The sequence below is a fragment of the Fusarium graminearum genome, chromosome 1, assembly GCF_000240135.3.
Source record: "Fusarium graminearum PH-1 chromosome 1, whole genome shotgun sequence".
Classification (NCBI taxonomy): Eukaryota; Fungi; Ascomycota; class Sordariomycetes; order Hypocreales; family Nectriaceae; genus Fusarium; species Fusarium graminearum.
Genome location: NC_026474.1, coordinates 8,036,549 through 8,051,777, shown reverse-complemented (window position 1 = coordinate 8,051,777; position 15,229 = coordinate 8,036,549). Strand labels below are relative to the sequence as shown.

Genomic DNA, 15,229 nt, shown 5'->3' with positions numbered 1-15,229 from the left:
TCACGTCCAGCATATGCGACCCAGACTCCCCGGCGCCGACTACATCTACTCGCGACTTCCCAACAGCTTCGCCGGTGACATCGAGGCTGTTTGTCCAGCAGCAACTTTAATCTGTCAGAAAACGTCGAGTCTGGCGATTCGCGCGCCGGTCTCGACGATGCGGCCAAGTCTGAGGTTCTGGCTATCATGAAGAAGAGGAGAATGAATTTCGATCAGGCGAGGAAGGTGTATATGGAGAACCGATTCAAGGCCAATGGTATTGGCGCTGATGGTCTTCCGAGGGATCCGAAGTTTGTGAGCTTCTCTTAAAACTCACAGATGCATGGACGAAATCGACGTTGTATCAAGCGCACCACGACGATATCCGATTATAATTCGATTCTGATCATCACTCTACGAGTCCTGATGCTACGAGCGTCAACCGAAAACTATACACAAAATTTGTCTAGACTGGACACAGTTCGACTTGCGAAATAACCTTACATTGGCACACCAGTTGCATTTTCCTATACCACTCGACTATACGGTTACTTTGCTTTGCTATGCTTTTTCCTTTTGTCTTTATCTTTTCAGGTAGCGTTTGTTGAATTGCTTCTACAAAGAAGTTTTGTTATTATCAGCGGCCTATAGTCACTTTGACCTTTGAGGCAAGGAGTTTGGGCTGGATGCGGAAGATTTATTATTTACTGCGGTGGACTCTATCTCCACAGTCAGCTACTGTACTTTTTTTCTTTTTCGTAGCTTCAGGTTATTCAAATGCATTTGATGGATTATTCCAAATCATTACCATCTCCGCCAGACGCCATAAGTGAGTGAAGACCATTACAAAGGTCAAAAAGTATGTACAAGAATCAACAACACCTGAGCCGACAAATATGGGCATCGATGTTCAGCTACTTCAAACGCCAAGGTCCACCTCTGACGAGGACGTCAAAGGTTTGGTCAAACTCTGATATCTCGACCCAATCCGGTGTGTCATGGCATCGGTAAAAAGAACCTTTATCAGCCACACGTACGCTTATTGCGTCTTTTTCATGATGGGCGCGCTATCCGTATAAGTGCGGTTGTCACTTCCCTCGATCTCTTCAATGAGCTCGTCCACCTTTTCGATCTCCTTCTTCCAACGACCTTCGGACATTTTCATGTCCCGCTCGAACATCCACTGCTCAGGCATACGGTAGGTACCGCCCATACGGTCAAAGGCAGTGAAGAACTGACCATAGTTGACCTCGAAGCGAGAGTGATGAAGTGAATGGCATGCAGCACCGTTGACGACAGGGTTGTTGGTGAGATACTCGCCGTCGTGGATCATGACCGACCAGAGGTTAACAAACACAAAGAGTGCAACATAGGCCATCTTTTGAAGCGGAAAGATGAAAGGGAAGATGTGGTAAGGCAAGGATTGAGTGAAGCCATCAAGAGGGTGGAAGGCGTGGCTGGCAAAGGGAGTAGGCATAATCCACTTGTGGTGAAGCTTGTGCAGATACTTGTAGACCAAACGGTGGTGAAGCCAGCGATGAGCCCAGTAGATGCAAAAGTCGGTAAAAAGGAGGAAGAGTGGGAACTGAAAGAAGTCATACCACAGGCCGGGTCCATCTTCGGTGGTGTCGTACAGTTTGCCGTAGCCTTGAACTTCGAGGAGGAAGAAGGGCGCTGTGATGATGGCCATGACTGGCATGGCCTTGTTGGCTGCAATGATCTCCATGCGGACCTGATTTTTAATGAATCGCGGGTGCTCAAAGGTGCGCTTGTCGAAGATGAATATGTATGAGAGTGTAGCAACAATGAAATAGACAAGAAGTCCAAAGATCCTGTACGGGCATATTAGTCCAGGCTGTCTAAGCAGTGAGTATCGATCGGCACATACCAAGTGATGAGATACAGGGTAAGCGCCTGGCGAAGGGGGTTATCGCGATCCCATGAGCTCATGTATGCTTGCTCTGGTGGCTCTAGTGTAATGAACTGTGTGGCCGGTTTATAAATCCATGTCGAGAAGGCCTTGGCTGATGTGTCGGTTGTGTTGGATGGTGACGGGAAGTCGTAGGGAGCTAGACGCTTTGGGTAGAAGTAGGCATATGCATAGTCGGCAATAAAGGTGTCGACAACCTCTAGTACGACATCCATGATGGGCCACCGAATTCTTTGTGGTGAAACTGTAGAGTTGAATAAATGAAAGAGGGTTGGCTTGATATGGTTGAAAGAGCTGGTGTAAGTGAAGACCAAACACACAATCGCAACTCAAGAGACAAACAAGCACATAACTGTGAACTCCCAATGAGACTCAAGATGCAGGAAATTCATTCTTATTTAAAGATGGGCCTCTTCTTGTTTATCAATAAATCCATCATGGTAAAGGAAATCACATAGTCTGATACTACAAGGGGTCGTCGGCGGCTTGCGAGGCGGGGCGGATGTTTCTGTCAGGGATGCATCGCGCAGTGGAGTTCCAAAAAAGGCCCTGAATGCTCGGCTGAGCCAATTAGAGACGTTTATCAGGAGAGCTTCTGAACCCATCTTATGATGAAAGACGTACGATAGAACGACAAGCAACAAGCAGGGGCCCTGTCATTGAAATGAGCCACTGTTTGTGAGAAGGGGTTTTGGATTTCTACAGAGTATAAAGTTGTTTATACTCTGTAAACACAAATACATCTCTATGGTCTTTGTTTTTAGAATGGTTTGCTAAAGATGATATTCCAAGCATCAGAGAGAGTATCAGTTATGTTTACAAGACAATCGCATCTAGATAATGGCATCGAAAGTTAATCGGATGGTTCGAGAAAAAAACATCATTATTCACTTATCGATCCATTTGACGCTGAGATACGGAAACGAATACGCTGGGGAAACCCTGAGGATCTTAGAGCGTACGCAGGTACTGGTCTGACATCTTCCGTCAAGGACCCTTAGTCGAGTCGAGGTGCGGGTTAAGCACGGGATTGTGAGCCATGGTCTCGGGTATAAGAGGGGATACCTCCCTGAACTGGTTTTGGGTCACACTCGGTGACTCTTCTTGTCAAAACGTCTATCACTTCTTTTCTTATTCATTATACCTCTCAGCAAAAGTGAACAAGATTCTCGGTTTCTATAAACCTAATACGTGGCACAGCGATATACTCGGCACCCAATAAGTTATCCAATCCAACGGTACAGACTCAAGCACAGCCTCGGTCATCTTTATCAAAGGTTTTCGGTTACAGTCTCAAAAGGTACCTTGGATTCGTGAACCTTGCGTAATGGTGAGTGTTGAGGTGGTGTGGTACGGTTGTACTGTAGAACCTTGGGCTCTCCACGCGGACAAACATACTCAAGCCTGAATCGAGCACATCATGATGGGGCAGGCTACCCCAGGTACGGTTCATCAAGTATAACGTGAGGAGGGCAATACAATTCCCCGTATCTATCGTCCACATAACAGAGTTTGCTGTCGGCGTCACGCTGCTGACTTGGTATCTTGAGTTTTAACGACAGTTTCTGTAACCTGACCGAGTCGTGAACTTTGCCTCTTGCCGAGTTACGGATCAACTGACTGCCAAAAGTACCTACAGTACAACACTTACGGCATCACTTGGCATCAGCGAGCGATGCCACTCATGATGATCCCATCAAGGCCATCCACTCGCAACTCTTAATATATAACAATCACAACTTTAACTCGTTTTGGCGAGATGATAAGGCATGTGGCACCAGTCAGTGTTCGTCAAATGTCACACAATATGTCACACAAAACTGGTCAATCCGACGAGACTTGTCACTTTGGTGGTGGCGCGGCTCTGTTTTCCATTGCTCTCGTTGCTGCAAGTCAACGTAGTACAAACGGGCCCCAATTGGCTCGGAGGAGCCTCCCTGAGCTAGAGGCAGCAGCATGTGGTGGTAAAGGGTTGTTGTAAGCTGTCGAGAGGAGCTAAACTTAAAATTCACATGGTTCTCCAGTGTGTTGTTTTAGTACAGGTACAGGGTACGTTTGTCAGTCAGGCAGTTGAGTCTTGCATCCAATATGATGTATGTTCTAGTCTGCAAAATAATCACATACAATATCAATTTCCAAGTGATTCAAGATGGGATAATATTGCTCTACAATTGTAAATTTGGTCTCGGCCCATTGGTATGAAAGGCATTATCATGGCTTGCAACAGCATTATGGGAAACTTAAACCATTCCCAACAGCAACTTGATCCACGTCAACTGCAACAACCACGTGTTGTCTTTAAGATCTAGGGGCTTCTGTGGTTACGTTAATACTGTAGAAAAGGTTCATGTCAAGTCATTCAAAAGTCACTCCCATTCTGAATGGTTACGACAGGGCGAAAAGAGAAGCCAACGAAGACGAAAGGAAAAGGGAAAAAAGGGGGGCGTCTACCAACAGAACCTACCATCTCACCCCTCAGGGCCCAAAATCAGAGAGAGAGAGAGGGTGTGCGAACAGAGTGTTTGGTGTAACTGTAACTGTAACTGTAACTGTACATACTGAGTGAGGACTGTAGGTGGTCATCTCATGGATCGCAAGCCACAGCCCAGAGCCAGGGCAGGGCAGCCGCCAACGCCGGACTTCGACGCCCATTAGGTGTGGACCCACCTTTCAAACCCCTGGGAGTCGAGGCTGATGCTCCCATGCGTCTGTGCGTTTAGAGTCGCAGGTACGTACCGGTTCTTGCTCTCCACTTAAATGGATCGCAACCCCACTCCCCCCCGGGCCGTGCTGCGTGAAGAGCTGCAACCTACTGGAACCCATGCTTTCCTTTAGCACTTGGCACTGCACTTACCAACCCGTTTCCTCCTCGGCCGGGCCTCTCTTTTTTTCTTCTCTTTTCCTCCTCCCATCAAAACATCATCACGATTAATTTGTTCCTGCTTCCATCGTCAACCCGACCCTCGTCACGGTTGGCCATATCGTCGCAAGCATCTCATACGAATACTTACGACTCTACCGGCCTTTACCCGTAAACGGATATTAATTACACGCTTAACTGTCGCGTCTGCTTCTCGTTTAGCTGTCATTGCCATCAGCTTGCCTCTTGCCTTGGCCCCCTGCCAGCCTCGCGCTGTCACCGACTTGAACGGCACGCGCCAACGACTCGACCGCACCGAACCCACCAGGCATCCATTGCCATCGCGATATTTCTATCAACCTCCCTCCTCATCTCAACGAGTCTCATCTTGAACTCCCCGTCGCCGAGACCCGCCTTGCGCAATGTCGATGTATCCGCATCGCGCCATGGGGGGCGGTCCCCAGGCCAATTCTACCCGTCTGAACGAATTGCTCGACCAGATTCGAGTTGAGTTCGAGAGTCAAATGCGCACTGCCGAAAACTACGAGCATCAGAGTAGGCACATTACTTTTACCTCGACGTGTACACCGCGTTATTTCTTTCGCTCCAGCTAACACATGTTGTATCTTTAGTCGCCGCGCAAGTCAGTGAAATGCAAATGGTCCGCGAGAAGGTTTACCAGATGGAACAGACTCATCTAGGCCTCAAGCAGAAGTAAGTGATTTTTTTGTTTCTCATTCGCCATGATGAACGCCCATTGACCTCTTCGCCTGCAGGTACGAAGACGAGATTAGTGCCCTACGACATCAGCTCGATGCTGCCAGAAAGGGTGGAATGCAGGGTGGCATACCCGGTCCGCCTCAGCATGCTGCTCCTTCTCAGCCTCCCTCTATCGCTCCCGGCAATGGTCTTTTTAGCGGCATCATGGCTGGCGGCAGTCAGGGAGGTCTCGCGCCTCCACAGCAAGGCCAGCAGCAAAGCCAGCAGGGTCAACCTCAGGGCGCGCAACAGCCGCAGCAATCCCAGCAGGGCCATGCTCCCCCTCAAGAACAACCATTGGGACCTCAACACCAGATGAGCCAGGGGCCTCCTGGTCTTCCTGTCCCCCCTCACCCCAGTGCGCAACAAGCTCCCTACTCTCAAAACTATCCTCCTGGCCCTGTCTCCAACGGAATGGGACCTCAAACACAGACCACTGCTTCACCCGGTCCTGGTAGGAGGGGAGTAGACGCCCTCCCGGTGCTGTCGGACCTGCAACTCCTCAAATCAACACACCTACGCCTTACCCCGGAACTGCTGCGTCACCTCAGGTTAGCCACCCGACTCCTGACCATGCTCGAATGGCTGGTCCCCATGCGTCCGCCGTTGGTAATGCCCTCGGCGACCTCGAAGTTGATAACGTGGCTCCTCACAACAAGAAGACCGGAAATGATTGGTACGCCATCTTTAACCCTCAGGTGCAACGTGTTCTTGACGTCGACCTTGTCCACTCGCTCAACCACGAAAGTGTCGTGTGCTGTGTGAGGTTCAGTCATGACGGCAAATACGTTGCGACTGGTTGTAACCGATCTGCTCAGATCTTTGATGTCCAGAGCGGAGAAAAGGTTTGCGTGCTCGAGGATCACACCGCCTCTGATATGAGCGCCGACCTTTACATTCGTAGTGTTTGCTTCAGTCCCGATGGTCGCTACCTTGCCACCGGTGCCGAAGATAAGTTGATCCGAGTAAGTATATGAGCAAATCTTTGTGTATGAGCGTGACACTAACGTTATACAGGTCTGGGATATCCAAACTAGAACTATTAGAAACCATTTCTCTGGTCACGAACAAGACATTTATTCGCTGGACTTTGCACGCGATGGACGCACTATTGCTTCGGGTAGTGGCGATCGGACCGTCCGCCTGTGGGATATTGAGCAAGGCACAAACACTCTCACTTTGACTATCGAGGATGGTGTGACAACCGTTGCCATTTCTCCTGATACCCAATTTGTCGCTGCTGGTTCTCTCGACAAGAGTGTTCGAGTTTGGGACCTGCACTCAGGTTTCCTCGTGGAGCGCCTTGAGGGACCCGACGGTCACAAGGATAGCGTCTACTCTGTGGCTTTCTCTCCCAGTGGAAAGGACCTTGTTTCTGGCAGTCTCGATAGGACGATTAAGATGTGGGAGCTCAGCGCTCCTCGCCAAGGCAATAACCCAGGCCCTAAGGGAGGCAAATGTGTTAAGACGTTCGAGGGTCACCGAGACTTTGTTCTGTCGGTGGCTCTTACCCCTGACACTAACTGGGTGCTGTCTGGTTCGAAGGATCGCGGTGTGCAGTTTTGGGATCCTCGCACCGGCACCACACAACTCATGCTGCAAGGACACAAGAACTCGGTCATCTCTGTTGCGCCAAGTCCCCAAGGTCGATTCTTTGCCACCGGTTCTGGTGACATGAAGGCCCGTATCTGGTCCTACCGCCCTTACACTTGACTAAATAAGGAGCCAGCTCAGTGGGTTGCCTTTTAGATGTTACAATTCGAGAATGGTGGGACTTGGGAAAAGAGCAGGAGATATGCCGGTACTTCGCTAGCACACTTATTTTTAACCTTTGGTTGTTGCGCATATGTGTTATCATGAAAACAATAATGAAAATCACCGATTCCCCAATGCTTCTGTTCAGCTGACTTGTGCATGTTGCTTGACCTGAAGCGATGCTCTTAATTTGATTAATGTGATATTATAAGGAGCCGAAAAGACTGGAGAGTGCGTCGCCACCTTTCTTCTTTTTCTTTTTTGGTTTGTCCTTGGTGTCATCTTTTGATAAACGCTTCGGCGCATCTGTTTTTACTGTCTTTGGTTTACGTTCTTTCACTTGGGTGTCCTTGGAGGGTACGTCCACTTTCGGTATTGATTTGGCCGTTTTCTTCTGTGATAAAAGAAGCTCCTCACGTGAAATGGCCACGCCCATATCCGTTTCAGCGCCAGGTGCCTCAGCTTCTATTGACTGCACTGTCGATGTAAGCGGACCGGGTGTGTCTGATGCTGTGCTTGCTGCATTTATAACATCTGTTGATGGCGATTCATGTTCATTCTCGGACGGAACGAGGTGGGATAGTAAAGTGTGGGTGCTGGCGAGGACTGAGAGGAGGAGGAGGCCCAGAGGCGCATGCTGATTATCGGCTGCCAGTTGGGAGAAAGCACTGCGTGCAAGACAGATACGTGATTAGCCAAGTCGACAGAATGCCAAGACTTGTAAGGGAAAGGCTTCGGCTTACACAAAAGCACCAGGAACGATATGTCGCATCATCCATTTTGCGCGAACGAGAGCAGGGTGGTTGTCGGATGTCGCATTGTTGCTGCTAGACTTTGTCTTTTTCTTTCGACGCGCGACGACGAGATCTTGGTCAAGTTTGCGGAGGGAACGGCGAAAAATAGAAAAAGAAGACCACCAGTGTGAGGAAGAATGCTGGTTCTTGTGACGATGGGCGAAGCCGTCAAGGATGGGTAGGAGAGGAGCGAGAGATTCGCTTGTGGATGTTAAGAGAGCGGTATCGGGGGGAGTTGTCATGATGGAGGACGCGCGATCATTACTATTGGTAATAAAAGATTTTAACAAGGAGAGAAAGAGAGATTGTATAAGTCCGGGATTCGGCCGAGACGTGGAAAGATAGTGGTGGTTGAGGCTGTAAAGTGACGTTTTATTTTGAAGCTGTGATGGATAAAGCTAGAGCGTACCTAAAGTTTTACAGCGGTTGCGATAAGATAAGGATGCATCTGGGCTTTCAGTTAGCGTTCATAACCTGGCAGTAGTAAAAAAAAAAAATTTGTGCTGGAATAGGGATCATGAGATGCTTGCATTTGTTACTCATTCTTCTTGATAATATCCATGCAGGTTATGTTACAGGCTGAATCTGTCGTGGAATTATAACCATTCATTCGTGGGTAAGGTATAGATAGTTGGAGGGAGGCCACATGCATGTCTGAGGTGCAGTTGCAGTTTATCCTTGGCTCTGACATCAGAATACCAGTCATGATGTTTCTCTCAGTTTATATGTAGCCATTCTCTTTCTAATCCCATTGACTACTTGGTAAGGACCAACAGGAAAGTTGACAATTGCGCCCGCACAGCTACTCAGTCTACCCTCTCTGAAACCAATTGTAGTCGCAATTCCCTATTAGCTTGGTCTCGTGAGCCCCTACCTAGATCCGATTAAGGCTCATTCTCCACCGTCTACTTACCATCGTTCCCCATCCTGAGCTGCACAAAACATTTGAAATGAATTGCAGGTGGGGTTCAGTGCGACGAGGCAATGTCTAGAACTGCACTGAAGCGGGTACAACCGCCTGTTACTGTTACTAGGTGAGTTGAGTTACCCCGACTCTGGACGGGCAGTTTTCATGATGGGATGGTCTGGATAAGATAGGATGGCTTTTCCAGGTGACACTGTCCTGTCCCTTTGTCCTACAATGACGATCTACAGTCTGGTACTCGACCACTTATTGAACCTGTCAATTCTATCTGTCCTATCAAAAAGCACTTGTTCCTCCGGCAGTTCGCTCAGTAACCTATTCTTCCCCTCCCCTCCCTCCTCCAAATGCATGCGCATGCAACAACAACAGACTAGACTAGTCGACTGGGGTCCTGGAGGATCTCTTTAATTATTACTCCATCTTTAGTCAAACGTCTTATCATGAGTACTACTAACTCTTGTATCAGTAATCCCTGTGGATTCAAACCTGACCCTGTTCTGACCCTTTCAATCCAGTTAATGGTCCGAGATCAAGATCAAGATCAAGATCAGAGACTGAAGCCCATTCATCCATCCAAGGAGGAGTAACTGACCATCGGCTATCGTGCGCACAGGGATCCCTTGGTTGCGATAAGCTCAGTACAGAGTACGCGCGCCCACTTTCTTGTCCTGTCACTCAGTCAGTCCGTAGACTACTGGTTAGTTTAGCTGGTCAGGTATAACATACTTATCCAAGTTGAGCCTCGTGCCATATGACCTTGGGCCGAGTCTGCCCTCTCTCTTTCTCTGTCTCTCCTCCTCCTCTACAAATTACAATAATTCGCTCCTCGACGGGTTTGGTGATACCTCGATTTTGCCGAGTCTGCAAACCCTGTCTCCCATTGCATTGCATTGCATTGCGCATCGTTGACCTTGTTTGCGACCTTCCAACCTTCCAGCTTTTTCTGCTACCTTCGCCACCCCCCAGCCAAGCCCAGCAGCCAAAACCTGCCCTGCTCAGCAGACCAAGACAAGGTGGGATCAATTGAGATAACGCAGAATCTTGTATTTGGCCTCAAACCGAATAACGAAACGACACGACGATACCATCAGAATTTAAATCTGAATCAAACGTGAAGTTGGCGACGATAAAGAATTACAATGTCTGCGGCGCGGAATCCTACGAACTGGGATGACTACGATGGAGGTGGTTCCCCCGGTGAAAGCGTGACTGAAAGCATGCTTGAGCGCGAACAAGCTCTCGTCGACGACGACGACAACAACAACGATGGGGGCAACCAAGAAGGTCTCAGGAGGCGGAGACGGTATGTTTTCAAACAAAACAAACGCACTATAAATCAGTTATAACTAACCCCTCCAGATCATCCATTACCTATCAATTGGCTGCCATCGCCGACATTGGCGGAGTCAACAGCTTCCGATCCTTTGCCAGAAGTTGGCAGCGAGCCGCAGGATTCCACGAAGTTATTCCTCGCCGACCGAGTTTTGTCCTTGCGCCCGAGGGAGAAGCACAAGATCTCGAGTACAGCCGCAGTCATGTCCAGGGGTCGCAACCACAGTCGGGCCTTTTGCGCCAGCACCTAGAAGCATCGTCTTCCCAGGCCAACGGCGAATCCAGCTCCGCCATTGACTCGTCTCCAAGGCCCATGAGGATGTCCCGTCGCGACGACGAGACGAAGCCGCTGCTCGATGTCGAGGCGGGCGATTCCTCCATCGTGGGCTCGCCCCGATCAAGCATCTTCGCTGTCCCACCTCACCTTGCGGCTCCCGATATCGTCGGCAGCTATGGCTCGTTCCGCGACTCTTCGCCTTTCGGGACCATGGACAGAAGTACGCGACACCGCATCTCCTTTAGCGAGGGAAGTGGGTGGGGTGTAGCCGACGAGGATGAAGTGGAAGGTGAAGACGCGGCGCATGGAGAGCACCAGCCTATTCTCGTCAAGGAGGTCAAGCAGGGCAATAAGGTTGTCCTCGCCGTTGAGGGCCAGAGTACTCTTCCTCAGTCCGTCTTCAACTCCATCAACGCTCTTATCGGCGTAGGTCTGCTCAGTCTTCCGCTGGCCTTCCAGATGACGGGTTGGATCACCGGTCTGTTTCTTCTCACCTTTACGGCTGTTGTCACGTCGTACACGGGTAAGCTCTTGGCCAAGTGCATGAACTTTGACCCTAGCCTCATCACATATTCCGACCTGGCGTACGTCTCATTTGGTACCCGCGCCCGAGTCATTGTCTCTGCGCTCTTCAGTCTCGAATTGATAGCAGCTTGTGTCGCTTTGGTGATTCTTTTTGCCGACTCTCTGAGCCTCCTGCTTCCAGGCTTGGCTACTGTCAACACTTGGAAGGTTGTAGCCTCTTGCTTGGTATTGGTTCTCAATGCGCTGCCCTTGCGCCTGTTGAGTTACACCAGTGTCGTGGGTATCTTTTCCACTTTCTGCAGTAAGTGTACCAACTCGGTATTCTCCGTCCATCTACTTACATATTACAGTCGTTGTGATTGTTATTATCGACGGTTTGTACAAACCAAACTATCCTGGTTCTCTGCGTGAACCGGCGACGACTTATCTCCTTCCTGAGAACTGGTTGGCTGTACCCCTTGCATACGGTCTCCTCGCCAGTCCATGGGGCGCCCACTCCGTGTTTCCGTCGGTATGCTACATATTGCTCCTTGTGAGGTCCTGAGCTAACACAATGCAGATTTACCGTGACATGCGCCACCCTTACAAATGGGGCAAGGCCGTCAACATCACATTCTCCTTCTCTGTAAGTGTCCAAGTTGTATATACATGTCGATAGCACATCTAACTTGTTCAGTACCTTGTTGATACCTGCCTGGCCGTAATTGGTATGCTCATGTTCGGTGATGGTATCAAGGATGCCATCACCTCCAACATTCTCAAGTCCAAGGGCTACCCCGATGCTTTGAAGATTATAATGTGCATCTTCATTGCCATCATCCCTTTGACCAAGATTCCTCTCAACGCCCGTCCTATCATCACAACTTTGGACGTCATCTGTGGTGTCCACGAACAGCATCACCACCATCATGACACACCTCACAGCCAACCCACTCGCTCATCTGTTCTTATCACCAAGGCGGTCCGAATGCTTGTCCGAGTCTTTGTGGTTATTCTCCTGCTGTTCATCTCTATCGTCTTCCCAGCCTTCGACTCCGTGTGTGCGTTCCTCGGCGCCGCGCTCTGCACCCTCATCTCCATCATTCTGCCCATCTCATTCTACCTGAAGCTGTACTGGCAGGATGTTACTTTCCAGGAAAAGACCGTGTCGTTCATACTCCTCGTTGTGTTTTCCATCTTGGGTACACTGGGAACCATTTGGACGTTCTTGCCCAAGCATCTCATTGGCGCTGACTAGACTGTGTTTCTGAATTATTTTGATCGTTGAGGCATCTATAGGAGTTGCTGAGCATTTGTGTGTCGTACTGGCCGAGTTTGGTACATTTGATTTACGAGAATGGAGATAGGACAACGAATAATATGTTATATATGGGCCGTTTCATGGCTCATTCTGTTTGGATCCATTTTGTTTCTATCCCACTGCTTGCATCGATCTCTGACTTGTTGATGAAACCTTCGTAGAGTGTTTCGTCACTTTCAAACGGATACTTTCATCAGGACGTATCCGTTGCATGATAAAGTTTGGTTTGTTCTATTAGGATCTATTAAAACTACTTTATCAGAGTCTGTAAGCCGAAGCACAAGCCTTCTCATTTTTTCTCTAAATTCTCAACGAAAGGGATTAAAAACTCAACATATAATCAGATCAAGGTTCTCATCAATAACTAACTCTCCCAACACATGTATGCTGTGATTGACAGAGCAGCTGCCTACGTCGACACAGTAATAATGAACTCTATGATGTGGGTAAATGATAAGGAAGCTTCTGTTCTACTAAAAACATGACATCCTACATAACAAAAACCATGTATTCACGAGCATTAGATGCTAAATAGCAATTCTCACTCAACACTGTTCTTGAGATCAGCAATGAAAAATATATATTTAATGGGCGTAGTCATGACTATCTAGACGTCGGAAAATCCGAAGCGTCTCCTGATTGTTACCACATCTATCATCCCCAAGCCGCTTTGCTTTCATAAAGACCGAAAAGAGAGAGAGAAAAAGCTCTTGGGTATCATCAGAAACCAGTCGGAAAAAGAAGATGATTTGTCGTGATACAAGTCGCACATCCCAATGTACATCCGTCCGTCCACCCCTAGAATCCCCCTTGATATAAACATTTCCACGATCGTGACCCAACTCCCATGCAAGGCAAACGAGTCCGAAAGTGCAGATAAAAATCACATAGATGACTCCGAGGTACCCCATAGCTGAACCAGAAAAAGAAACTGAGCCAATCAACAGTCCTTCCGAATATGTCTTTGATCCTCTGATAACGCCAAAGTTCAGAGACAATGCCGCTGTACCCCCCGTAAACATGGAAAACCGTGTCGCCAAATATCACGTTCCGTTGATGCCGTCTGTAGACTGCCGGCAGTCGAGAAAGATATGCAGAAGAGGAGCAAGGAAAACGCCGAAGTAGGAAGCACTGAAAGACGTCAAGTCTTAGGAGAACAAACGCTGGTTTGCGTTTGAAGGAGAGGGACTGCCCAAGTCCAGTTTGAGAATACGACGAAGATCGTTCTCCATGGCCTGAATGTTGTTTGAATGGCCGTTGTAAGGAGCTGGTGCATTTGGAATGTTTCTAGCACGATCGTATTGGTGAGCAGGAGGGGCTGGTGCGAATCCATTAGGGACAGATTGGGAGACGCTCGTGCCGTTGCCACTGAAAAGAAATTTCTTGAGAGCCTCGGTGGGATCTTCAGGCTCGGGGTTAGCCTTTTGTTGATGGGCAGATAGATCAGCGGGTGATCGCGCAGAATTGGTACGAGCAGCCCGAATACGTTCCTGATAAGGCGTAGAGAAGGCCGGTCCGACAGGTCGGCCTGGGGTTCCGTCGAATTCTCCACTGTCGATGCCTACGGATTGGAAACGGGCTTGGCTACGAGCCGTTTGAGGAAGGGTTGCCGGCTGGGGAACACTACCAGGTCCAAAAGGAGACTGCACAGAGGGTGATTCACTGACAGGTCTCGATGCAAGGAAGCTGCTGGTGCTTCCACTACGCTGGCGTTCTTTTTCCTGGCGATGAGCACGGAACATGAAGTCAAGAGGAGATTCTTGAACGCCTGACGAGCCCTGTCGCAGAGGAGTTGGGGCCTCGGTGTCGGTTGGAGGAGAAGGCTCCTGAATAATCTCTCGCGGTGTCTTGGTGACATTAGGAGACTCAGTTGTCGGCCGAGAGACGAAGCTGGGAAGAGGCAAGGCAGATGGCGCAGGAGAGGCGTGGAAAGTCGCACCAGCGAAAGCAGAGATGGACTTCATAGAAGAAGATTGATTCGGAGGTGTAACACGTCCAGGGCGAGCAAAGTCAGGGGAATGAGGACCAGATTTGCCACGCTGTTTGTTGTTGTTATTGTTGTGGCTGCTGTTACGGGTTCGCTGCTTCGAGTTGGTATGGCTCATGGGAGTATCAGTGCCAGCTCCCTTCTGAGGAGTGCGTGGGGCACGATCATGTCGGGCGGGATCAATAGTAGCGACATCATTCTCGGAGGCATAAGCTTTCTGAGCAGCGGGACGACCGTTTCGGCCGTTCCGGCGACGGGCAGGAGTTGTTGTAGGTTGAGAAGGTGTTTCACTCATTTCGGCTGATATCACAAAGGTGAAAGAAAATAATAAGGTAGATGGAGTGAGACAGGATGATACGATAAGACAAGACAAGACGGGCGGGCTCGTTGTGCTGTGTTGTTTCGCTTTGTTTGGTTGACGATTTGAGTTTGGTTTTGGTTTTGCGATTGTTGAGGATGCGACAAGGCGGATTATGGTTCGGGCGGATTATACGAGAGAGAAGATGAGATGGAAGCAGGAATGGTGATTGAGTATGAAGCAACTATTCTTGTAAGGAGAGAGTTGGCTATTCTGACCATGACTGTACGAGACCTAGATTGTAGGAGAAAGTGTGATTCAAGGACTGAGTGGTGAATGAGGGGAACGGAAACAGAAACAGAGAAGAGAAGTAGGGGAGGCTTTAGGTTAATAACCAACAAGCACAGGGCAGATCCGAAACAAGAGCCCACTGGCAGTGCAGTACAGTTGCAGTGTGATGGGAGGCAATGACGCGGGCCGGGCTAGCCTTAGGCTTGTCCAAGTGTAC

The 15,229-nt window shown here is 49.1% G+C and overlaps 7 protein-coding genes across 7 annotated transcripts; 4 read left to right on the top strand and 3 right to left on the bottom strand.

The window, feature by feature from the left end:
• Positions 1-186: 186 nt before the first annotated feature.
• On the top strand, positions 187-309 carry FGSG_12151 (uncharacterized protein; the record flags this gene model as incomplete). Its single annotated transcript, XM_011320133.1, has 1 exon — positions 187-309. One exon carries the CDS (start codon positions 187-189, stop codon positions 307-309), a length of 123 nt encoding a protein of 40 aa, XP_011318435.1.
• A 403-nt stretch (positions 310-712) lies between these two features.
• On the bottom strand, positions 713-2,258 carry FGSG_02502 (C-5 sterol desaturase). The gene is made up of 2 exons (XM_011320132.1): positions 1,868-2,258; positions 713-1,811 (listed from the first exon to the last, which is right to left on the bottom strand). The coding sequence occupies exons 1-2, from the start codon at positions 2,122-2,124 to the stop codon at positions 1,019-1,021; spliced, it is 1,050 nt and encodes a 349-aa protein (XP_011318434.1). The 5' UTR covers positions 2,125-2,258; the 3' UTR covers positions 713-1,018.
• Positions 2,259-3,716: 1,458 nt separating this feature from the next.
• FGSG_12150 (uncharacterized protein) lies at positions 3,717-4,629 on the top strand (the record flags this gene model as incomplete). The annotated part of the gene is made up of 4 exons (XM_011320131.1): positions 3,717-3,886; positions 3,952-3,958; positions 4,248-4,414; positions 4,485-4,629. 4 exons carry the CDS (start codon positions 3,717-3,719, stop codon positions 4,627-4,629), a joined length of 489 nt encoding a protein of 162 aa, XP_011318433.1.
• Positions 4,630-4,809: 180 nt separating this feature from the next.
• FGSG_02501 (transcriptional repressor rco-1) lies at positions 4,810-7,418 on the top strand. The gene is made up of 4 exons (XM_011320130.1): positions 4,810-5,324; positions 5,402-5,483; positions 5,546-6,493; positions 6,546-7,418. Exons 1-3 carry the CDS (start codon positions 5,192-5,194, stop codon positions 6,291-6,293), a joined length of 963 nt encoding a protein of 320 aa, XP_011318432.1. The 5' UTR covers positions 4,810-5,191; the 3' UTR covers positions 6,294-6,493; positions 6,546-7,418.
• A 70-nt stretch (positions 7,419-7,488) lies between these two features.
• On the bottom strand, positions 7,489-8,319 carry FGSG_02500 (uncharacterized protein; the record flags this gene model as incomplete). Its single annotated transcript, XM_011320129.1, has 2 exons — positions 7,489-7,951; positions 8,027-8,319. 2 exons carry the CDS (start codon positions 8,317-8,319, stop codon positions 7,489-7,491), a joined length of 756 nt encoding a protein of 251 aa, XP_011318431.1.
• A 1,822-nt stretch (positions 8,320-10,141) lies between these two features.
• FGSG_02499 (uncharacterized protein) lies at positions 10,142-12,373 on the top strand (the record flags this gene model as incomplete). The annotated part of the gene is made up of 5 exons (XM_011320128.1): positions 10,142-10,305; positions 10,362-11,437; positions 11,487-11,635; positions 11,696-11,761; positions 11,813-12,373. The coding sequence occupies 5 exons, from the start codon at positions 10,142-10,144 to the stop codon at positions 12,371-12,373; spliced, it is 2,016 nt and encodes a 671-aa protein (XP_011318430.1).
• Positions 12,374-13,406: 1,033 nt separating this feature from the next.
• Positions 13,407-15,052, bottom strand: FGSG_02498 (uncharacterized protein). The gene has a single exon (XM_011320127.1). It carries the CDS (start codon positions 14,716-14,718, stop codon positions 13,585-13,587), a length of 1,134 nt encoding a protein of 377 aa, XP_011318429.1. The 5' UTR covers positions 14,719-15,052; the 3' UTR covers positions 13,407-13,584.
• Positions 15,053-15,229: the final 177 nt, after the last annotated feature.